Source organism: Lepidochelys kempii, chromosome 14 (genome assembly GCF_965140285.1).
Source record: "Lepidochelys kempii isolate rLepKem1 chromosome 14, rLepKem1.hap1, whole genome shotgun sequence".
Lineage (NCBI taxonomy): Eukaryota > Metazoa > Chordata > Testudines > Cheloniidae > Lepidochelys > Lepidochelys kempii.
Window position 1 is genome coordinate 29,067,750 of NC_136393.1, and position 24,699 is coordinate 29,092,448.

The following is a 24,699-nucleotide window of genomic DNA, read 5'->3' on the forward strand; positions in this document are numbered from 1 at the left end:
AGTGACTCTGGTTTGACACAGAATCCTGCACAGAAATCAGAGCAGGGCCCTCTTCAGTTCTGTCAGCCACAAGCATTTAACATTCAGGAGTCAGACCCCCAAATAATTAGATTGTCTTGAGAAAATAAAAAACTAAATTGTGAAGGGTGTGTGTGTGGTGGGGGAGGGGGAGTGTTTGCCTTGTATATGCTGAGCCCTTAGGGGGAAGCCCCCTGCCCACTCCCAATGCTTGTTTGACCATTTTTAAGGACAAAGATTCACCACTAGCTGCTAGGCGGGCAGCCCCCTCCCCCTCTCCTACCCCATGGTCTGGGGGAGCTGCCGTTGTATCTCTCACCATCCCTCTCCCTTCCCCTACCTCTGGATGTCCCTTCCCCAGCCGGTCTCTGCTTGCTCTCATATTCTCCCTCCAGCCTCCCCACAACCCTTCTCCTCACATCCCCCCTTTCCTTCCCTTTATCCCCCCCCCATTTCCCTCTATTCCAGCTCTGTTCCCCTGAGCCCCAGAAACCTCCCCCTGATTCCTGAGTATTCCCTCAGTCCCCCTTCTCCTCCCCTCGTTCACCCCCTCAATGCCCTCTGGCTCTCAGAGCCCCCTGCCTCTCTTCATCCCCCTTCCGACTCCCAACCCCCTCTGGCTCCTCTGACCATTTCGTTCCAAGAATGCGTTTTAGAAATCGTGGAAAGGCTGAGAGGAAACATGGACTCCTTCTCCACCCCCGTGAGAACTTTGGACTTTGTTTTAGCTCCAACGTCCTTCGACCACCATTGGAGGAAGTGCTACATCAGTGACAGTTCCGAGGAGGAGGGAGCACCATGGGGAGCCCTTTAGCTCAGCCGTTGATGGATATGCTGGAACCTGACCTCGAAACCCAACCACTAGTGAGAAAGACCACCCCTATGGAGGAAAGTGACCACGGCTCATGGGAGTCACCGGTGGACAAGGTGAATGGAAAAGATGTCGCTCAGGTAAATGAACGATTAAGAAGTGACGATCAAGGATGGGCTGTAATGGGGTTAGGACTGACCCATAGCTGTGTAAATCTAAAAACAAGCAGTGTGGGCTTATAGTTGTTTCTTTTCTGAAAATGTTTCGACAGCTCAACGATGCCTTTCTGGAGGACCCAGAGGCCCTGGACAGCATTGCATCAGATAACGAAGATGAACTGGGCCCATCTTGTTTTTGCTCAATGCCGGAACAAATCGTTGACGAGGACGCAAAGGATGATGGTTATATGGATTTAAGGAGGAGGCTTGGCATGGAACTGAGACAGTGCCACATTGTGAGTGTTAAAAAGTCATGTGTTCTATTGTATGTGTTGCTGTTTATGCTGTCCTTAATCACTGCCTTAGGGAAAAGCTTTTTGAAGATTGTGAGGGCTGTGTCATAGACGGGCCATCCCAACGGCACTCTGACTGTGTGAGCTGGACTTCAGAGGATATAAACTGCAAGCTTCAGGACCTATGCACTGACCTGTGTTTGGAAAGCTTATTAAACACTGTTATTGCCATAGGTTATGCTTTCCAATGTCTGTGCCTAACCCAAGAAAATTTAGCACAAGAGGTGACCTTGGTAAATGCTGTGCAATTTGGTCGAGACCCTGACAGTGTTTTAAAGGAAATGACCAAATTGGAATCCTTATTGAGTTACAGGGACAAACCATCCCGATGTGTAGAAAGAATACTAAATATGGCAGGCGACCAGCTTGGCTTAACAGTGAAATCCTTGCTGATCTTGAACACAAAAAAGAAGCTTACAAGAAGTGGATGATTGGACAAATGACTGAGGAGTATAAAAATATTGCTCAGGCATGCAGGAGTGAAATCAGGAAGGCCAAATCACACTTGGAGTTGCAGCTAGCAAGAGATGTTAAGAGTAAGGAGAAGGGTTTCTACAGGTATGTTAGCAACAAGAAGAAGGTCAAGGAAAGTGTGGGCCTCTTACTAAATGAGGGAGGCAACCTAGTGACAGGGGATGTGGAAAAAGCTAATGTACTCAATGCTTTCTTTGCCTCTGTCTTCACGAACAAGGTCATCTCCCAGACTACTGCACTCGGCAGCACAGCATGGGGAGGAGGTGACCAGCCCTCTGTGGAGAAAGAAGTGGTTCGGGACTATTTAGAAAAGTTGGACGAGCACAAGTCCATGGGGCCGGATGAGCTGCAATGAGAGTGCTAAAGGAGTTGGCGGATGTGATTGCAGAGCCATTGGCCATTATCTTTGAAAACTCACGGTGATTGGGGGAGGTCCCAGATGACTGGAAAAAGGCTAATGTAGTGCCCATCTTTAAAAAAGGGAAGAAGGAGGATCTGGGAAACTACAGGCCAGTCAGCCTCACCTCAGTCCCTGGAAAAATCATGAAGAAGGTCCTCAAGGAATCAATTCTGAAGCACTTAAAGGAGAGGAAAGTGATCAGGAACAGTCAGCATGGATTCACCAAGGGCAAGTCATGCCTGACTAATCTAATTGCCTTCTATGACGAGATAACTGGCTCGGGGAAAGCAGTGGATGTGTTGTTCCTTGACTTCAGCAAAGCTTTTGACACCATCTCCCACAGTATTCTTGCCAGCAAGTTAAAGAAGTATGGGTAGGACAAATGGACTATAAAGTGGATAGAAAGCTGGCTAGATTATTGGGCTCAACGAGTAGAGATCAATGGCTCCATGTCTAGTTGGCAGCCAGTATCAAGCAGAGTGCCCCAAGGGTCGGTCCTGGGGCCGGTTTTCTTCAATATAGAATCATAGAATATCAGGGTTGGAAGGGACCTCAGGAGGTCATCTAGTCCAACCCCCTGCTCAAAACAGGACCAATCCCCAGCTAAATCATCCCAGCCAGGGCTTTGTCAAGCCTGACCTTAAAAATATGTAAGGAAGGAGATTCCACCACCTCCCTAGGTAACACATTCCAGTGTTTTACCACCCTTCTAGTGAAAAAGTTTTTTCTGATATCTAACCTAAACCTCCCTCACTGTAACTTGAGACCATTACTCCTCGTTCTGTCATCTGCTACCACTGAGAACAGTCTAGATCCATCCTCTTTGGAACCCCCTTTCAGGTAGTTGAAAGCAGCTATCAAATCCCCCCTCATTCTTCTCTTCTGCAGGCTAAACAATCCCAGTTCCCTCAACCTCTCCTCATAAGTCATGTGTTCCAGTACCCTAATCATTTTTGTTGCTCTCCGCTGGACTCTTTCCAGTTTTTCCAAATCCTTCTTGTAGTGTGGGGCCCAAAACTGGACACAGCACTCCAGATGAGGCCTCACCAGTGACGAATAGAAGGGAACGATCATGTCCCTCGATCTGCTGGCAATGCCCCTACCTATACATCCCAAAATGCCATTGGCCTTCTTGGCAACAAGGGCACACTGTTGACTCATATCCAGCTTCTCGTCCACTGTAACCCCTAGGTCCTTTTCTGCAGAACTGTTGCCGAGCCATTTGGTCCCTAGTCTGTAGCACTGCATGGGATTCTTCCGTCCTAAGTGCAGGACTCTGCACTTGTCCTTGTTGAACCTCATCAGATTTCTTTTGGGCCAATCCTCCAATTTGTCTAGGTCCCTCTATATCCTATCCCTACCCTCCAGCATGTCTACCTCTCCTCCCAGTTTAGTGTCATCTGCAAACTTGCTGAGGGTGCAATCCACACCATCCTCCATTTATGAAGATATGGAACAAAACCGGCCTGAGGACCGACCCTTGGGGCACTCTACTTGATACCGGCTGCCAACTAGACATGGAGCCATTGATCACTACCCGTTGAGCCCGACAATCTAGCCAACTTTCTATCCACCTTCTAGTCCATTCATCCAGCCCATACTTCTTTAACTTGCTGGCAAGAATACTGTGGGAGATGGTGTCAAAAGCTTTGCTGAAGTCAAGGAACAACACATCCACTGCTTTCCCCTCATCCACAGAGCCAGTTATCTCGTCATAGAAGGCAATTAGATTAGTCAGGCATGACTTGCCCTTGGTGAATCCATGCTAACTGTTCCTGATCACTTTCCTCTCCTCTAAGTGCTTCAGAATTGATTCCTTGAGGACCTGCTCCATGATTTTTCCAGGGACTGAGGTGAGGCTGACAGGCCTGTAGTTCCCCGGATCCTCCTCCTTCCCTTTTTTAAAGATGGGCACTACATTAGCCTTTTTCGAGTCATGGAATCATAGAATATCAGGGTTGGAAGGGACCCCAGAAGGTCATCTAGTCCAACGCCCTGCTCGAAGCAGGACCAATTCCCAGTAAATCATCCCAGCCAGGGCTTTGTCAAGCCTGACCTTAAAAACCTCTAAGGAAGGAGATTCTACCACCTCCCTAGGTAACGCATTCCAGTGTTTCACCACCCTCTTAGTGAAAAAGTTTTTCCTAATATCCAATCTAAACCTCCCCCACTGCAACTTGAGACCATTACTCCTCGTTCCGTCATCTGCTACCATTGAGAACAGTCTAGAGCCATCCTCTTTGGAACCCCCTTTCAGTTAGTTGAAAGCAGCTATCAAATCCCCCCTCATTCTTCTCTTCTGCAGGCAAAACAATCCCAGCTCCCTCAGCCTCTCCTCATAACTCATGTGTTCCAGACCCCTAATCATTTTTGTTGCCCTTCGCTGGACTCTCTCCAATTTATCCACATCCTTCTTGAAGTGTGGGGCCCAAAACTGGACACAGTACTCCAGATGAGGCCTCACCAATGTCGAATAGAGGGGAACGATCACGTCCCTCGATCTGCTTGCTATGCCCCTACTTATACATCCCAAAATGCCATTGGCCTTCTTGGCAAAAGGGCACACTGCTGACTCATATCCAGCTTCTCGTCCACTGTCACCCCTAGGTCCTTTTCCGCAGAACTGCTGCCTAGCCATTCGGTCCCTAGTCTGTAGCTGTGCATTGGGTTCTTCCGTCCTAAGTGCAAGACCCTGCACTTATTCTTATTGAACCTCATCAGATTTCTTTTGGCCCAATCCTCCAATTTGTCTAGGTCCTTCTGTATCCTATCTCTCCCCTCCAGCGTATCTACCACTCCTCCCAGTTTAGTAGCATCCGCAAATTTGCTGAGAGTGCAATCCACACCATCCTCCAGATCATTTATGAAGATATTGAACAAAACCGGCCCCAGGACCGACCCTTGGGGCACTCCACTTGATACCGGCTGCCAACTAGACATGGAGCCATTGATCACTACCCATTGAGCCCGACAATCTAGCCAGCTTTCTACCCATCTTATAGTGCATTCATCCAGCCCATACTTCCTTAACTTGCTGACAAGAATACTGTGGGAGACCGTGTCAAAAGCTTTGCTAAAGTCAAGAAACAATACATCCACTGCTTTCCCTTCATCCACAGAACCAGTAATCTCATCATAAAAGGCGATTAGATTAGTCAGGCAGGACCTTCCCTTGGTGAATCCATGCTGGCTGTTCCTGATCACTTTCCTCTCATGCAAGTGCTTCAGGATTGATTCTTTGAGGACCTGCTCCATGATTTTTCCAGGGACTGAGGTGAGGCTGACTGGCCTGTAGTTCCCAGGATCCTCCTTCTTCCCTTTTTTAAAGATTGGCACTACATTAGCCTTTTTCCAGTCATCCGGGACTTCCCCTGTTCGCCACGAGTTTTCAAAGATAATGGCTAATGGCTCTGCAATCACAGCCGCCAATTCCTTCAGCACTCTCGGATGCAACTCGTCCGGCCCCATGGACTTGTGCACGTCCAGCTTTTCTAAATAGTCCCTAACCACCTATATCTCCACAGAGGGCTGGCCATCTCTTCCCCATTTTGTGATGCCCAGCGCAGCAGTCTGGGAGCTGACCTTGTTAGTGAAAACAGAGGCAAAAAAAGCATTGAGTACATTAGCTTTTTCCACATCCTCTGTCACTAGGTTGCCTCCCTCATTCAGTAAGGGGCCCACACTTTCCTTGGCTTTCTTCTTGTTGCCAACATACCTGAAGAAACCCTTCTTGTTACTCTTAACATCTCTGGCTAGCTGCAGCTCCAGGTGCGATTTGGCCCTCCTGATATCATTCCTACATGCCCGAGCAATATTTTTATACTCTTCCCTGGTCATATGTCCAACCTTCCACTTCTTGTAAGCTTTCTTTTTTATGTTTAAGATCCGCTAGGATTTCACCATTAAGCCAAGCTGGTCGCCTCCATATTTACTATTCTTTCGACTCATTGGGATGGTTTGTCCCTGTAACCTCAACAGGGATTCCTTGAAATACAGCCAGCTCTCCTGGACTCCTTTCCCCTTCAAGTTAGTCCCCCAGGGGATCCTGGCCATCCGTTCCCTGAGGGAGTCGAAGTCTGCTTTCCTGAAGTCCAGGGTCCGTCTCCTGCTGCTTACCTTTCTTCCCTGTGTCAGGATCCTGAACTCAACCAACTCATGGTCACTGCCTCCCAGATTCCCATCCACTTTTGCTTCCCCCACTAATTCTACCCGGTTTGTGAGCAGCAGGTCAAGAAAAGCGCCCCCCCCTAGTTGGCTCCTCTAGCACTTGCGCCAGGAAATTGTCCCCTACGCTTTCCAAAAACTTCCTGGATTGTCTATGCACCGCTGTATTGCTCTCCCAGCAGATATCAGGAAAATTAAAGTCACCCATGAGAATCAGGGCATGCGATCTAGTAGCTTCCGTGAGCTGCTGGAAGAAAGCCTCATCTACCTCATCCCCCTGGTCCGGTGGTCTATAGCAGACTCCCACCACTACATCACTCTTGTTGCACACACTTCTAAACTTAATCCAGAGACACTCAGGTTTTTCTGCAGTTTCGTACTGGAGCTCTGAGCAGTCATACTGCTCCCTTACATACAGTGCTACTCCCCCACCTTTTCTGCCCTGCCTGTCCTTCCTGAACAGTTTATAACCATCCATGACAGTACTCCAGTCATGTGAGTTATCCCACCAAGTCTCTGTTATTCCGATCACGTCATAGTTACTTGACATCACCAGGACCTCCAGTTCTCCCTGCTTGTTTCCAAGGCTTTGTGCATTTGTATATAAGCACTTGAGATAACCTGTTGATCGCCCCTCATTCCCAGTATGAGGCAGGAGCCCTCCCCTCACAGACATTCCTGCCTGTGCTTCCTCCCGGTATCCCGCTTTCCCACTTACCTCAGGGCTTTGGTCTCCTTCCCCCGGTGAACCTAGTTTAAAGCCCTCCTCACTAGGTTAGCCAGCCTGCTCGCAAAGATGCTCTTCCCTCTCTTCGTAAGATGGAGCCCGTCTCTGCCCAGCACTCCTCCTTCATGGAACACCATCCCATGGTCAAAGAATCCAAAGCCTTCTCTCCGACACCACCTGCGTAGCCATTCGTTGACTTCCACGATTCGACGGTCCCTACCCCGGCCTTTTCCTTCCACGGGGAGGATGGACGAGAACACCACTTGCGCCTCCAACTCCTTTATCCTTCTTCCTAGAGCCACATAGTCCGCAGTGATCTGCTCAAGGTCATTCTTGGCAGTATCATTGGTGCCCACGTGGAGAAGCAGGAAGGGGTAGCGATCCGAGGGCTTGATGAGTCTCGGCAGTCTCTCCGTCCGGTACTTCCCCGGATCGCCTTGAGTTTTCAAAGATAATGGCCTATGGCTCTGCAATCACATCCGCCAACTCCTTTAGCACTCTTGGATGCAGCACATCCGGCACCATGGACTTGCGCTCGTCCAGCTTTTCTAAATAGTCCCGAACCACTTCTTTCTCCACAGAAGGCTGGTCACCTCCTCCCCATGCTGTGCTGCCCAGTGCAGCAGTCTGGGAACTGACCCTGTTCGTGAAGACAGAGGCAAAAAAAGCATTGAGTACATTAGCTTTTTCCACATTCTCTGTCACTAGGTTGCCTCCCTAATTCAGTAAGGGGCCCACACTTCCCTTGACTTTCTTCTTGTTGCTAACATACCTGAAGAAACCCTTCTTGTTACTCTTAACATCTCTTGTTAGTTGCAACTCCAGGTGTGATTTGGCCTTCCTGATTTCACTCCTGCATGCCTGAGCAATATTTTTATACTCCTCCTTAGTCATTTGTCCAAACTTCCACTTCTTGTAAGCTTCTTTTTTGTGTTCACGATCAGCAAGGATTTCACTGTTAAGCCAAGCTGGTCGCCTCCCATAGTTACTATTCTTTCTACACATTGGGATGGTTTGTCCCTGTAACCTCAACAAGGATTCTTTAAAATACAGCCAGCTCTCCTGGACTCCTTTCCCCCTCATGTTATTCTCCCAGGGGATCCTGCCCATCAGTTCCCTGAGGGAATCAATGTCTGCTTTTCTGAAGTCCAGGGTCCGTATTCTGCTGTTCTCCTTTCTTCCCTGTGTCAGGATCCTGAACTCGACCATCTCATGGTCACTGCCTCCCAGGTTCCCATCCACTTTAGCTTCCCCTACTAATTCTTCCCGGTTTGTGAGCAGCAGGTCAAGAAGAGCTCTGCCCCTAGTTGGTTCCTCCAGCACTTGCACCAGGAAATTGTTCCCTACACTTTCCATAATCTTCCTGGATTGTCTGTGCACCGCTGTATTGCTCTCCCAGCAGATATCAGGGTGATTGAAGTCTCCCATGAGAATCAGGGCCTGTGATCTAGTAACTTCCGTGAGTTGCTGGAAGAAAGCCTCGTCCACCTCATCCCCCTGGTCCGGTGGTCTGTAGCAGACTCCCAGCACGACATCACCCTTGTTGCTCACACTTCTAAACTTAATCCAGAGACTCTCAGGTTTTTCTGCAGTTTCATACTTGAGCTCTGAGCAGTCATACTGCTCCCTTACATACAGTGCAACTCCCCCATCTTTTCTGCCCTGCCTGTCCTTCCTGAACAGTTTATATCCATCCATGACACTACTCCAGTCATGTGAGTTATCCCACCAAGTCTCTGTTGTTCCAGTCACATCATAATTCCTTGACTGTGCCAGGACTTCCTGTTCTTCCTGATTGCTTCCCAGGCTTCTTGCATGTGTGTATAGGCACTTGAGATAACTCGCTGATCGTCCCTCTTTCTCAGTATGAGGCCAGACCCCTGCCCTCTAGCGCGCTCCTGCTCGTGCTTCCTCCCGGTATCCCACTTCCCCACTTACCTCAGGGCTTTGGTCTCCTTCTCCCGGTGAACCTAGTTTCTTCATTAATATCTTCATTCATGATCTGGAGGATGGCGTGGATTGCATCCTCAGCAAGTTTGCAGATGACACTAAACTGGGAGGAGAGGTAGATATGCTGGAGGGTAGGGATAGGATACAGAGGGCCCTAGACAAATTAGAGGATTGGGCCAAAAGAAATCTGATGAGGTTCAACAAAGACAAGTGCAGAGTCCTGCACTTGGGACAGAAGAATCCCATGCACCGCTACAGACTAGGGACCGAATGGCTAGGCAGCAGTTCTGCAGAAAAGGACCTAGGGGTTACAGTGGACGAGAAGCTGAATATGAGTCAACAGTGTGTCCTTGTTGCCAAGAAGGCCAATGGCATTTTGGGCTGTATAAGTAGAGCATTGCTAGCAGATTGAGGGATATTGTTGCCGGCACCCAGTGCCGAGAGGCTGAACAACAGCTTGAGTGGTTCGTTACCCGGTGTGCTACACCCAATAATCACAACGGGGTGGAGAAGCAGAAAAGTTTATTTGCAGCTGCAAAAAGGTACAGGGAGAATAAAATCTCAAATCCTGCACACAGAGCAGGAAGTTACACAGGCTTTTATATATCCTTTTCCCCAGCATACTTAGCCAATAGCAAGCTGCCCTAAGTATCCATACAGACAGCCAATCCTGTTCCCAGCTAGTTCCCTGGTTCTCTGTATCATTTGTTAAACTATAATAAAGCTGCTTTATTCAGCATTGTTCTTCCATATCTGCCCTGTTTGGCCTTGCTTAGTTTCAGGCAATCTGTCTCTGCAACATATTGTTGCAGATCCTCAGCATAACTGCTGTGTGTGCCTCCAGGCGGGGGGGGGCAAGGACACTTGGGCCTAGTATGAGGAGCTGCTGCGCGTGCCTCCAGGCGGGAGGGGGGGCCAAGGACACCTGGGCCTAATGCGAGGGGTTTTCATCAACACTTGTGGTCTTCCATCCCCTCGAGTTACCTAGTGGCCATGCCCCAGTGTCCCCAACAATGTGATCGTTTCTCTCTATTCAGCATTGGTGAGGCCCCATCTGGAGTACTGTGTCCAGTTTTGGGCCCCACACTACAAGAAGGATGTGAAAAAATTGAAAGCGTCCAGCGGAGGGAAACAAAAATGATTAGGGGACTGGAACACATGACTTATGAGGAGAGGCTGAGGGAACTGGGATTGTTTAGTCTGCAGAAGAGAAGAATGAGGGGGGATTTGATAGCTGCTTTCAACTACCTGAAAGGGGGTACAAAGAGGATGGATCTAAACTGTTCTCAGTGGTAGCTGATGACAGAACAAGGAGTAATGGTCTCAAGTTGCAGTGGTGGAGGTTTAGGTTGGATATTAGGAAAAACTTTTTCACTAGGAGGGTGGTGAAGCACTGGAATGCGTTACCTAGGGAGGTGGTGGAATCTCCTTCCTTTGAGGTTTTTAAGGTCCGGCTTAACCAAGCCCTGGCTGGGATGATTTAGATTGGGATTGGTCCTCCTCTCAGCAGGGGGTTGGACTAGATGACCTCCTGAGGTCCGTTTCAACCCTGATATTCTATGGAAGATGCCTGCTTACAGCGTTATATTGACCATCTGGTCCGCAGAAAAAGTTACAGAACCCTGCTTAAGAAAAAGACTATTTGTAAGAAATCTAAAAGGATTAAGTTAGAGAATGGTGAGGGGACAAACATGCAATATAAAATTTGGTAGCTGTAAATAAAAATATCTATTGAAAAGGGTTTTGTGACTATCTGTGTTTCTGTTAGAAGGTCTGTGTGGCCCTTAAGTAACATAAAAGTTTTGATGGCGCATCTTGGTTTGTTTTCAAGGGGCTGTATGTCTTTTAAATAAAAAAAATAGTTCATGAATAGTTCTTGTGTCTTTGTCTAAAAGAGACCCATTTACAGCAAAAAAGTTGAAATGCCTGTAGTAGAATCTTGTGGGGAACCCTCCCCCCCGCAAAAATGTATTTAAAATAAAAGCAAAAAAAAAGGCTTCTATTAAAAACTGGGATGTTTGAGATGTGTTTGAATACAATGACAGGTTTCAGAGTAACAGCCGTGTTAGTCTGTATTCGCAAAAAGAAAAGGAGTACTTGTGGCACCTTAGAGACTAACCAATTTATTTGAGCATGAGCTTTCGTGAGCTACAGCTCACTTCATCGAATGCATACTGTGAAAAGTATAGAAGATCTTTTTATACACACAAAGCATGAAAAAATGGGTGTTTACCAGCAGAAGAGTGGGGTGGGGGGAGAGAAAACCTTTTGTAGTGGTAAACACCCACAAGTCCTCCTTTTCTTTTTGCGAATACAATAGAGCTGACTCACCCTGTTGAGCTGATGGTTTAACAACTCCCCCCCGCCCACTGAATAGCCAAGGTGACTCTATTGAGTATAAAAAAAATGAGGAGTACTTGTGTCACCTTAGAGACTGACAAATTTATTGGGGCATAAGCTTTCGTGGGCTAAAACCCACTTCATCGGATACTGTATTTTCCACTGTATGTAGGAAGATTTTTCTACACAAAGAACATGAAAAAATGGGTGTTGCCATACCAACTGTAAGGAGACTAATCAATTAAGGTGGGCTATTATCAGCAGGAGAAAAAAAAATCTTTTATAGTGATAATCAAAACCAAACATCGACATTGCTACGCCTATGTCCCAGGTCCCACACCCGTCTAGGGACGTCCCTGCAGACAGAAAATGTAACTAATGCCACACATGTTTTGTCTGAGGGAGTCAGGGTGTTTTGCCCAGAGTAATTAAGACAGACCAGAGAGGGTAACGCAGAGGAGAAGGGAGAGTGTTTATTTTGGGGGTGATTAGCCATTTAATCTAACCCTATTACTGCCACTGGGACAAGCCAAGGGGTGCTGCTGAATTCCACAGAGATGGTTCAGAGACATGTGTCTCCATCAGAGACTAGAAAGACTGAGGGTTCTTCTCCACTGCAAATAAACACCCACAACAACACATCTGAGAGACTAAGGCAATTAACTTGGCTTTGGGGCTAAATACGTAGCAATGTCGATGTTTGGCTTTGGGCTGGAGCCTGAGCTTTAAATCCTGGCAAGGGGGAAGGATCTCAGACCCCAGGCTCCAGCTAGAGCCTCTACATTGCTATTTTTAGCCCTGCAGCCTGAGCTCCTGCACCACCCTGAGTCAGCTGCTCCCAGGCTCTGAGACTCTGCTGCAGTGGTATTTGTTTCTTTTTGGGGCTGTTTTTTGGGGGGTTTTTTGCTGTGTCCACATACCCTGAAAGAGGCAGGACCTGTGTTAATGAGTGCTGCAGTGTGTGATCCTATGTCACAAAAGATTGTATAATTAGGCACAGACACAAGGGGGCTGAATTAACAAGGCCCAGACATCCTTGATTCTGACAATGCCTAACTGAGACTGCTTGACTTTGCACCCTTAAGAATGTTGGAGACCCCAGGGTATGGCCACTAGTTAAGTCGAGGGGATGGAAGGCCATAAGGGTCGAGGAAGTCTCCCTGCTGTAGGCCTAAGGGCTTCTTTTCAACCCCCCTTAATAGAACTCAGGCCTGGCTGGTTTGAGTAAGCTCTTTTGCCCTTAAAACAATGTTGCAGTTGTAGATAATGCCTCATAGTGTAAGGTTTGCTGATGCCAAGTTAAAGATAACAGGAGAGACAGCTACAAGGCCAGACAGAATTTGCTGGTTGTTTAAGTTGCTAGGAATGCTTGTTAGAGGTTGTAGGAAATAAACATTGTTGCAACCCATATAAGGAAGGCAGAGTATTTGCGCAAAGCTTTGATTGGCTGATGTGTAGTGCAGTAGCATTAAGGAATATAAAAGTGTGTGTAATGACCTGCTCTGGTGTGCAGGATTTGAGATTTCTCTCCCTGTACCTTTCTTTGGAATTCCAAATAAACTTTTCTGCTTCTCCACCCTGTTGTGTTTATTGGGTGACGCATACCGGGCAACGAACCCCTGCTGTTGTTTTGCCTCTGGGCACTGGGTGCCGGCAACAAGAACATGCTTTTATTGTAATTTTTTGAGGGTAAAGTTGTTATAAATCCCCTCCAATTTTCCTGCTCTACCATATAATTGTTTAATATGCAGATATTCTACCCTCCAATCTTATCCCCTTTCTCTCCAATCATCAAATATTGCTGCACAGATTTCCCCCTTTCTTCACTTACTGAATTTTACTGCATCCCCCTCAGGGGCTGATCCCTTTCTCTCTGTAGATGGGTTACTAATATAATCTCTGCATAAAGATTGTGTGTTTTTGCTTTAAATACCCACTTGATATGAGATCTTTCAGATTTTGCTTTTTCCTGTCTGCTTAGCCAATTTGTGTAAATCCAGGGCCGTCCCTAGCCATTCGGGTGCCCAGGCCTCCCCGCCCCGCACCCCCAAGTCTGGGAGGCAGGAGCTGGGGGGGCACTTTTGGGGCCCCCAGAGGGTTAGTGGGGGCTGGGTGTGTCGCTCGAGGAAGGGGTTTGGGGGAAGGGATTCTCCCCCCAGACTGACCGGCGGCGGGAAGCGGAGCGACGCGGCCCCAGCCAGCTCTACTCCGCCAGCTCCCAGCCACGTTGCTCCGCTTCTCACCACCAGTGAGTGCAGGGAGATTGGGGAAATGATGCCCCCCCGCACTCACAGGCGGCGGGAAGCAGAGTGATGCGCTCCCAGCCCGTTCTGCTTCCCTCGCCCTAGCCCCAGCCATATCGCTCGGGGCGGGGCAGGGAGTTTAAGGAAAGGTTTCCTCCCCAACTCACAGGTGGCGGGAAGCGGAGTGACGCGGGACCAACCAGCTCTACTCCGCCAGCTCCCAGCTGCGGGGTTCCGCTTCCCGCCGCCAGTGGGGTGGGGACCCTTTCCCTAACCCCCCGAGCGACACGGCCGGGGCTAGGGCAAGGGAGGTGGAGCGGGCTGGGGCCACGTCGCTCCGCTTCCCGCCGCCGGTGAGTGGCGGGGGCGTCCTTTCCCCAGCTTCCCCGCACTCACCGGTGGTGGGAAGCGGAGCAAGGCGGCTGGGAGTTAGCGGAGTAGAGCAGGCTAGGGCCAGGTTACTCCGCTTCCGCCGCTGAGTGTGGGTCACTGGGGGAAGAGGTGGGCTGGGGGCGGAGCAAGAGGGAAGGGTAAGAGGTGGGATGGAGGGAGTTGTCCGGGGCCCCACACCCCCCTAGGGCTGGCCCTGGCCCTTGCGCCAAATTTCATGGTGCCCCAAATTTCATGGTGCCCTACACAGCTGTGTATGCTGCGTATGCCTAAGGACGGCCCTGTGTAAATCTTCTCATATTTTTCCTCATTTCCCCTTATTTATCAAATGCTGCTGTAAAGTCTCCTCAAAGTTCACAGATTTGTTCCCTCTCTAATTACTGAACAATGTAAGATTCCCTCATTTTGGGACGAGAATTACTGAGTGGCTAAGTCATTATGCAAGGTAGCCTATTTCCCCTTGTTTTTTCCTACCCCTCCTGCCCAACGTTCTGGTTAAACTTGGATTTATGCTGGAAATGGCCCACCTTGATTTTCATACACATTGTAAGGAGAGTGGTCACTTTGGATAAGCTATTACCAGCAGGAGAGTGAGTTTGTGTGTGTATGGGGGTGGGGGGGTGAGAAAACCTGGATTTGTCCTGGAAATGGCCCACCTTGATTTTCATACACATTGTAAAGAGAGTGGTCACTTTGGATGGGCTATTACCAGCAGGAGAGTGAGTTTGTGTGTAGGGGGGTGGAGGGTGAGAAAACCTGGATTTGTGCTGGAAATGGCCCAACTTGATGATCACTTTAGATAAGCTATTACCAGCAGGAGAGTGGGGTGGGAGGAGGTATTGTTTCATGGTCTCTGTGTGTATATAATGTCTTCTGCAGTTTCCACAGTATGCATCCGATGAAGTGAGCTGTAGCTCACGAAAGCTTATGCTCAAATAAATTGGTTAGTCTCTAAGGTGCCACAAGTACTCCTTTTCTTTTTGCCCTGAGTAATTACCACAGATGGGGTATAGTAGAGAGAGAGCCTGGAGCACTGGGCCTGGTGCAAGAGCTGAGGCCTGAACCAGAGGCTGTGAACCAAAGTCAGGCCGTGTATTAAAGCAGATGCTCACAAGTTCACTGCCCAGTACATGAACTTGGCAAAGTTGTTGCTAATGTATTAGGCACTAGAGATTTATGTAAATATATTCCAGCTAGTACAGGTACATCCTAATGTAGTACAAGGTAGGATGGGTTGACAAAACAATGGATAGGGATGTTTTGTCCAAGAGCGCAGGAGGAAGGGGAGGTAATGAACAGCTGTCATGACACCCATAATGTGGGGCATAAATTGTGTATTCTAGTTGTTTGTTTCAGGCTACAAATGTCAGGGTACTTTGCCTTGAATCCTTGTTTGGCCGAGGGGGCAGTGGAAAGTCTGGTCACTGATTGAGACGTTCCTGGCTACTACGTAGTCATGTGTCAGTGTACCTGTAATCACGGAGCCAGGGTGCTGGGACCGTGCCTAGGGGGCAACAAATCTGGCCCAGTGCCTTTGTCACTGAACCGGGCCTGTGGTCTTTCTTGATGAGTAACATCGAAGGCTGCTGAAAGAGCAGGGTGCCATAGCTGCTGTTAATAATAACCAGGGGAAGAAACACTGGGCAGCCTAAGCAGCATTACAAAGCCAACGACGTTACAGCCTTCAGCACTTAGTGCTATCGATGTCTGCTGAACCAGCTATCTGCGCAGAGCTGGACAGCACACTGAAACAACACACACATGGGCAGCATTGGGGAGGTGTAGCCACCCCACAATTTGCCTTAGCCCCCCATAGCCATCCCTCCCAGTGCAAAGGTCAAAGCAGTCACCCCTTTCCGGCCACCCATCTTTGAAGGCAGAGGGGAGAGGGCGGTGGCTGCTGGCAGTGGGTATCTACAACCTACTTCAACCTCCTGCACAGAGGCTGAGGAATACCTGAGGATATGGCAAGGGATCCAGGACTCTCACCCACATGGCACAGCCTAGCAAGGAGGGTAGCTCCTGGTCTGGCCTCTAATCACAGCACCAGTTGCTCTTTGCACGGGCCAATCAGCGACCAGCGGACGCACATTTAAACACCCTTCCTGGGAGGAAGCCACTCTGACTTGGATGGCTCAAGTGCAATAGGGGGAGGTGGGAAGTTCCCTTGCACACCAATCAGAGACTTGGGAGGTGCAATAGACAAGTGGGAGCACCAATCAGGCAGCGGAGGGAGGGTCAGTGCATCCTGTTGAAGCAGTTGGCTACACTGAGTCTCCTGCCAGGACGTCTTTGAGCCGTGTTTGGCTCCGCTCTCAGGGCCATGGCTAACCGTACCTGCCCTGACAGGTGGGGGGAGAGTAAGTTATGGAGGGTCCAAGGGGTTGTGGAAGCTCTGTGAGTCAATGGGGGGGGAGGGGGATTGGATATGGGCAGGGTACATGCATAGGGGCTGTAGTCTGGGTGCCAATGGAGGCCCAGGGTTCTGAGCTATATGATAGGCTGAGATGTGTGTCTAGGATGTATTGAGTTCTTTTAGGGGCAGAGGGGAGGGGACAGGGGGTGGATGGGTTGGCAGAGGGACATGGGGTACGAGGGGTGCTGGAGTGGAGGGGTATGAATGGAACCAGGATTCTCGTGGGGAATGGGGGCTACACAGAGGGTGGGTGTGACTTGGGGTGGAGGGGGAGGCAATAGGTCTATTTAGAGCTATGGGTTCTGGTGGGTGTGAATTGGGAGTGTATAGGTGTGGGTGGATGTGCCGTGGGGGTGTATGGAGGAGCCATGGGTCCTGGTGGGTGGTAATGAGGTGCCATGGGTGGATGTTTTTGGATAGGCACAGTGTGATTGGATGGTTTGGGGGCATATTTTGGGGGTCAGACCTGCTCCCTCAGCCCAGGCTGGCTTGTCCCCTCTACCGCTGCCCTGTCCTCCCCTGGGTGAAGCGTGTGCTCGGCAGCGGGGGTCTCTGCGCTCCTCCCCCATGTGGGGTGTGCACTTGGCTGGGCCCCAAAGGGGCTGGGCTGCCTGGGCTTCCCTCGTTGCACTGAGACCTTTAAACATGGCGCAGTTGGCGGTGGCTCTATGGCTGCTGCTGGGGACTGAAGTGAGTGACTGCACTGGGCATGGCTCTGGCGACCCCATCCCCTGCTCTCCCCTAGGCAACATGTCCAAGCACCTGGAAGGCAAAGCAGAGGAAGTGGTTCAGGAGATCACCAAGAGGAGGGGCCTCAGCCGCTGAATATTTAAGAAATTACAGTAAAACCTGCCAAGAGCGACCACTCATGGAAGTTGGCAAAAGTGGTCACTTGTAAGAGTTGTTCTCTCCTCAAAGGTATGGTATTAGCATCCTTACTTCTGCGCTGCAGCTGGTGGCAGGACTGCATGGGTTTCACGTGGATTTGGCATTTGGGAGCATTTGGCATGGGGGAGTGGGGTGGTTTCTGTGAAGACTTGGGCTTGTTTGAGACAGTCCCCAGTATCAGCTGGACATGGGGGCGATGGGTCCTAGTCCTAGATAAGTGACAGGGGACAAGTTTCTCAGTGACACTGATTCTGTGTGTGATTCACTCTGGTAACAGGCACAGGAAGCTGATTGTCAGAGATGGTCTCTTGTCTCTACACCAGGCTCACTGGCTACAAGCTCTGTTCCCCTAACTCGGGCCATGTAGCTGTCAGTGCTTTGCCATCAGGTTCCTCTGGTTATTTGTAGGACTGGATTAACCCATCAATGGGCTGTAGGCAAAATCCCTCAAGTGCCCCCTGCCCCTCTCCTGGATGGCTCCCCCATGTAGGCACTGATAACAGCTTCCCATGCTGCACCTGGATGTTGGCAGTGAAGCACCAGCTGGTCTGGTTCTAGGGCTGGTGCTCTGCACACTCTGGATGGGCCTGAATGTCCCACCATGGTTATGACCGGGGGACGGAAGGGGAGGCTCTGGAGCCAAAACTGAGCCACTGACATTGTGCCATGTGGGTTGCAACATCAAATTTGACACCCCCTCCACCCCCCCCAGAAATGGGGCACAGGCCTGGGACAAACCTGAGTGGGCAGTGGGGCAGCCACATGTGAGATAGGCCAGGGAAAACTTAGTATGAGGAGTGTGCTGGTGCTTAGGTATGAAATAGGGATCTCTGCGCCTAGCCTGAGGCAGCTGTGAGCATGCCCAGTATCAGATTTGTTGGCACTTGGGGAATTTAAATGACAGAAATTTAGGTGCACAGGATCTTTAGACACCTTCTGAGTTAGGCAACAGCTGAGTGGGGGGTGGTTGAGGATTGGTGGCATCTAAATGTCAGATTCAGGTACCTAAAGTGAAAGTAGTAGCTGAGCACTTAAATCTGTTTGTGCCTCTAGCCCCTGGTGCTAACCTGCTTTGAGAATCCCACTAGGCCCCTATCTGCATCCTCAGGTGCCTAATTCCTTTAAAAACCCAACCTTACGTCATTTGGAAAAGATACTTTTGAAAAACTTACCCAAAATCTAATGGGTAATCTAATTTAATGATTTAAAAATCAGTTGAATATAATCTGGGCCCAAAAGCATTAAAATACCTTAATCAGAACAGTATGGGGCTTTCAGTGGTATCACTACATGGCAGGCTCTGACATTCGGTGCTAACCGACCTACTGTTAATGACTATTGCTAAAGCCAGTAATAGATTGACTTTTCTCAGAAAAATGTGTTCTGCACTCTAGGAGTAAGTGCTTAATTCTGGGCAAGAACAATCTGTGTTTTTCACACATAACAGAAGGTGAATACTGTACCTGTTTGAAGTGCAGAGCCCTGTTCTCTCAGCATTCGGGAGGTGCTGCCCTCTCCCCTCATCATTCCTCTTGGGGCATCACTCATAGCCCTTCAGATTTCAGGATCACTCCTGCCATTTACAAAATAATTACGTTGGCTGTTCTGCATATTGAGACTGTAAGCTCTTTCCCTTAGGAGCTGTCTCTCATTATGTGTATATACAGTACCTAGCACAATAGGGCCTTGGTCTTCTGTGGAGCATCTGCCTGCTGCTGTATTACAAATAATCATGGTATTAACTGAGATACAATTATTTTGTAGCCAGACAAGAATGAATTTGGGGAAAGTTGTGGTAGGAGGAGCAGGCCAAGTATCAACGGAGAGAGACTCCCAAACCTACCAATCTAAACTCCCAGTCCTGCAAAACCTTATTCGCATGTTTAATTTTACTACTGTCCCCATTGATTTAAATGGGTCTGAGTTAGAATTAGGCAGGTGGAAAGGTTGACAGACTTGGGGTCTTGGGCTGAAACACAATTCCGAGATTAAAATCACTTTAGCCATATTATATAGATGAGTATACCAGCTGCAGTTGAGGCTATGACAAGGCAGAGGTGAGGTTCTATGTCTGACCTCACTGTGCATTTCTGTACCAGACCGTGTTAGCACTGCTTTTACTGTTAATTTCCACTCTGAATCTGCTGGATATTTAGTGCAAGACAAACTTCACTTGGGAGTGTGAGAAACTAAATTCTACTTTATTATTCCAAGGGACGAACAAAGACAGACTCCTTTCCCCACCCCCAGCCTAGCTCAGCACGGTACTTTACATCCCCAGTCCAGCACATTGCTGCACCCAAATCCTCCAAGCACAAACAACCGAGCAACGTTTACAAACTGGTAGAAAAGTGCAGAGAACCCAGGAGAGATGGTGGGACCCAGTCACAAAGCAAACACTCCGAGAGCAGGAAATCCAAGAAGCTGAGATTAGAGGGGTACAGTGTGGGGTGAGTGGGGCAGACAGTCTCTGTGGTCCCCATGCAGGACACTATTAGATGGGGAGGGGGTGACCAGCTGGGCTGTCAGGCTCCTCATCTCCCTCTGGCCTCTATGATGGGGGTCAGTCTGGCTTCAACGCTGGCTCAGACATGTTGGCTTCCCCAAATTCCTTCTTGTCTTTGTTCAGGCTCATCCTCTCAGCAATCAGGTGATGCTGTCCCCTCATCATTCCTCTTGGGGCATCATTTGTAGCCCTTTAGATTTCAGGGATGGCTTCACCCAGCACTCACAGGGCAATTCCTGTCTCTCTCTGTCATTGGCGCAGCAAGTTTACAGTTCTCAGCATCAGCTCTCTGGCTCTCGAGAAAAGTCTGCAGTTTCCCAGCACTGTTTCCCCACCCTCTCCCCCTCCTGACTGCATCTCATGTTTCTGCAGGGATCAGAAAGTAACTCCATGCCCCCTCGGCCTCTCCGAGTGTGAATCTAGCATTCGCCCTTAGTGTTTGTGCTGAGAGATAGTGATAATTTTCATTGTTCAAACACACAAAAATCTCCTGAGAAAGGGTAAAGAAAGGTTAAAATAAAATAAAAAAGGACCCTTCCTGCAAATGATCATTTGTCTCGTAAAGTCCTCAGTAAAACTGTGCTACATCCTGTCAAACTAAACTAATATCAAAGCATGTGATCAAACAGCCATCAGGAAGAGAGACAAGTCAACACTACAAGATGGGCTACAAAACACTTTCAGGTTCATAAAGTGAAATCCCACAGAATCATAACTCCCAAAAGAAGGAAAACAAATGTATCCATTTTCCTCTGAACTGGCTAAACCTGCAGTACTCAGCACCTCCTCATTATTTGGTTGTGTCATTTACAAAAGTTTCAGCATTGTCCTAATGCAAAAAAGAAAAAAAAGGAACAAAAACAAACCAAAGCTAAAATCTGCCCATCTCCAAATGTTCTGGGATTGGCTAGAAAAAGCCCAGAAGCCACTTTATTAATAGATGGAAACAGGGATTTAAGGTCAGAAAGCTCAAACAGAGCTTTGGGATTCATTTGAATATCACCTCCAGGTCTGGGACACTTTCATCTCTAGCCCGAACGAGTCTGAGTCAGGATCAAAAAAATCAAAGTGTGATTCCTAAGCATGGAGAGTAAAGAACACTGGTGGAAGTGCCGTGCTGGGAGGTGGACAGTAGAATGGGGAGAAGATAAACTATCCAAGGCTCGGACAGAGGCTGCTGTGTCAGGGTGGAGCATGACAATGAAGGGAGGAGGAGGGAATCCCTCCAACTCATCCCATTATCCTCAAATACCACAGAATCCAAACACCACATTTTCCTAACCCTGCTCCAGGACTTTTAGAATCTATTTAAATCTGATCTCAAAGGGAGTCAGTGTACAAAAAATAAATGTTTTTGGCATAACCTGGAGCAATGTGAGACTTTGTGGAACTCAGTGACTCTAACAATCACTCTGCTAATGGGGGGATCAGAATATATAAAATGGTTGGGGTCCGTCTAGACTAGGAAAAGTGCAGGAGGGTCAGGGGAGATTTGCTAGTTAATCCCAACCACGTTTCCCATCACAGAGAGACCCTCAGAAGCTGATGCTATGCAGGCAGAGGTGGGATCCTGAAGCCTTTACGCCTCCCACAAAAGACAATGTGGAAATCAGTCCCTCTCAGTGGTGCTTTCTGAATGTAGAGGGGGCAGGGAAAAGGGGCAGAGGGGGTGAGTGATAAGAGGCAGCACCTCTCTTCCCTGTACTCTCCTCTCTTATCCCGTGATCCCTAACACTTGATTTCCCCAGCACCCTCTGCATCCCACATCCACCAGACCCAACCATTCAATCCCCCAGTTTCCTCCCCATAACCCATCCCTCCTGGTCCCTTCACATTTGATCTCCAGTAACCCAGCACCTCAGAGGATTTAGGGACATTTATAGATTCTGTCCCGTGTGGATTCTCCACTGTTTAGGAAGGTATGAGCTGGAACTGAAACTTTTCCCATCATCCAAGCATTTATGCGGTTTCTCTCCTGTGTGGATTCTCTGATGTGTAATGAGTTTTGATTTGTCACTGAAGCTTTTCCAACATTCAAGGCATTTATACGGTCTCTCTCCTGTGTGCACTCTCTGATGTTTAATAAGATGGGAGCTATGATTGAAGCTTTTTCCACACTCAAAGCATTTATATGGTCTCTCTCCCGTGTGCACTCTCTGATGAGTAATAAGATGTGAGCTCTGACTGAAGCTTTTCCCACAGTCCAAGCATTTATAGGGTCTCTCCCCAGTGTGGATTCTCCCATGATTAATAAGGACTGACTGCTGACTGAAGCTTTTCCCACAGTTGAAGCATTTATATGGTCTCTCTCCTGTGTGCAGTCTCTGATGTGTAATAAGATGTGAGCTCCGACTGAAGCTTTTCCCACACTCAAGGCATTTATACGGTCTCTCTCCTGTGTGTACCCGCCGATGGGTAATAAGATGTGAGCTAACACTGAAGCTTTTCCCACAGTCCAAGCATTTATAGGGTCTCTCCCCCGTATGGATTCTCCCATGGGTAATAAGGGCTGAGCGCTGACTGTAGCTTTTCCCACACTCAAGGCATTTATAAAATCTGTCTCCTGTGTGGATTATCTCGTGGTTAATAAGGACTGAGGGGTAACTGAAGCTTTTCCCACAGTCCAAGCATTTATAGGGCTTCTTTTCCTTGTGACTTGTCTGCTGGGCTGTGGTTTCTTTGGAATCCTTTCCTCCTCTTCCACATTCAATTGATTCATCCACTTTCTTCCTTCGACCGTTTCCCAGCTTCCTTTCTGACCTGTGCCAATTATTCCTGCCTTTTCTCTGTTCCAAGCACTGGGAAAAATTCCCTTCAGCTCTTCTCAAAAAGGTCCCCTGCAGTTCCACTTGCTCAGGATCTTCCTGCTGTGGATTCCCCTCCTCGTTCTCACTCATTGTCTCATCACCTACTGGAAGAGAGAGAGAATCCAGGCAGGAGTCATTGCCTGGGCTGGCAGAAAGGACAGAAAGGGGAATTCAAAAAAGGAAAAACTCAACACAATAACCATTGGAAGAATGAGAGACTGGATTTTGCCTCCACATCCCATCCAAACACTCGCAGGGAAGTGAAGATGAGGAGAAAACTCCTGACAGCCAACAGAGTGGGTGTGAAGCCATGAGCAACATCTGCCATGATGACATGACACCTGCTGACCACAGCCTGACCTGGGTGAGATGAGGCAGAATTGAGGGGGCTCACACCACATTTTGTGGATTTTAAACTTTTTCCTTCATTTGCTATATAGTTTCTGTGTCAGTGTCACTGACTCCTCACCTGTGCGGCTGCCTCTTGGGATCTTCCTTTCCTTGGAGGCTTGGAGATCCGGGACCCATGGCTCTTCCCCTCCTTCCAGCCGGGCAATCAGGTCAGGTTTGGTAATGTGGAGTCCTGCTCAGAGGGTGAAATAAGGCATGATCAGAGTGCACTGAGGACTGGGGCAGTATTTCTCACAATAGGTTAAACTCTTGAGGTTAAACTCAACCCATGACTTTCTTGGAGGTTATGGGATGGGAACATAGTCACTGAGCCCCCTTAGGAGAGGCCAATATCTTGGTGAGCGGGGGGAGTTTTCAGGATCTCTGTTCTCTGAGGGACTTTCTGAGGCACATACAGCTCTGGTGTTAAACCGCTGCCTATGACTGAACCCACAGAGAACAGAGCCCTCCCCACACAGAGAGTTTGTCGCATGAAGAGAGGTGCACAGAGATCCTGTGTGTGAGTGAGCATTAATGCAGATAGCATAATACACTGCTTCTACCCCCCCCCCCGGCAGCTGGAGGGATGGGAATGAATTAGCATGTCCATTAGGTTCATGACTTCCCTATCCTGTTGGAGGGGGTATGGAGGTGATGGCTTTCTCACACTTGGACTATGTGACCCATTCCCCTCTAATCTCACAGACCAGGGAAGAACCTGACCAGATTCAGAAATACAGAGCCCCTGGGCTTCAAATAGCTGAGGGGAAAGAAATCCCTACCCAACGAGGTCACAGTCTCATAATTCTCCTGCATGACGTCCCTGTAGAGGGCTCTCTGACTGGGGTCCAGCAGAGCCCCCTGTCCCTCGGTGAAATACACAGCCACCTCCTCGAAGGTCACCGGCATCTGAAACAACAAATGTTCCTTTCTCAGCACCTGCTGCCTCAGCTACAATCCCACTATTCATGGGGGAAGAAGCATAAAAATAGGACAGCTCTGGGAAGGCCAGAGGAGCAGAATCCCACCCCCACCCTGCTCAGAGTGGCCAGGAGGCTCCAGGGAACAGAGACAATGTAAGAGCTCTTTGTTCCTCCCAGCAGACAGAGGAGGGCAGGTTCTTTTCATTTACACCCCCCTCCCAGCACAAATGGGCCTTTTCATAAATCAGCCTCTAGGCTGAGCATGTCCCAGCATGTTTAACACAGCCTGTCTCTGTCCCTGGCTCACTCTGTGTATTTCCTGCCCTTCCCTGCTCTACAAGAACCTTCCCCAGCAGCTCCCCCAAACATCCCCTACCTGAGCTGAATCCACCACAGCCATTTCCATTCCCTGGCCCCTAGGAAGATGGGATGATCTGGAGGAAAACGTGGTTGTTATTCTGCAGCCTGCCAGGGTGAGAAAGGCAATTGTGGAGGTTTTTGAATTAGTGTTAGTCCATTTCACACCCCAATTCCCCCCAGGCTCTTTCCCTGCAGACAGACACTCTAGACTCTGCCATGCTGGGAAAACCCTCAGTTATGTTATTACAACACAGACCTGACCGCTCCCACCGGGACTGAACCCACAAGACACTTTTAAACCCTCGCAGTAACAGAGTCTCTGAGCCAAACTCTAGAAAAGAGCAGAATCAAATGAGCCACTTTGGGGGATCCCCCCTAACA

General features: G+C 48.8%; 1 protein-coding gene across 1 annotated transcript in view; it reads right to left on the reverse strand.

Annotated features, from left to right (window-relative positions):
* LOC140898206 (uncharacterized) overlaps positions 1–24,358 on the reverse strand; it is a 46,157-nt gene extending 21,799 nt beyond the window's left edge. The window contains exons 1-5 of the mRNA XM_073311694.2: positions 24,335–24,358; positions 23,818–23,944; positions 23,115–23,228; positions 21,772–22,749; positions 1,463–1,469 (exon numbers count right to left, since the gene is read on the reverse strand). Of these exons, the coding sequence (XP_073167795.1) occupies positions 1,463–1,469; positions 21,772–22,749; positions 23,115–23,228; positions 23,818–23,944; positions 24,335–24,358 (1,250 nt within the window). The remainder of the gene's footprint in view (positions 1–1,462; positions 1,470–21,771; positions 22,750–23,114; positions 23,229–23,817; positions 23,945–24,334) is intronic.
* Between the last annotated feature and the right edge of the window lie 341 nt (positions 24,359–24,699).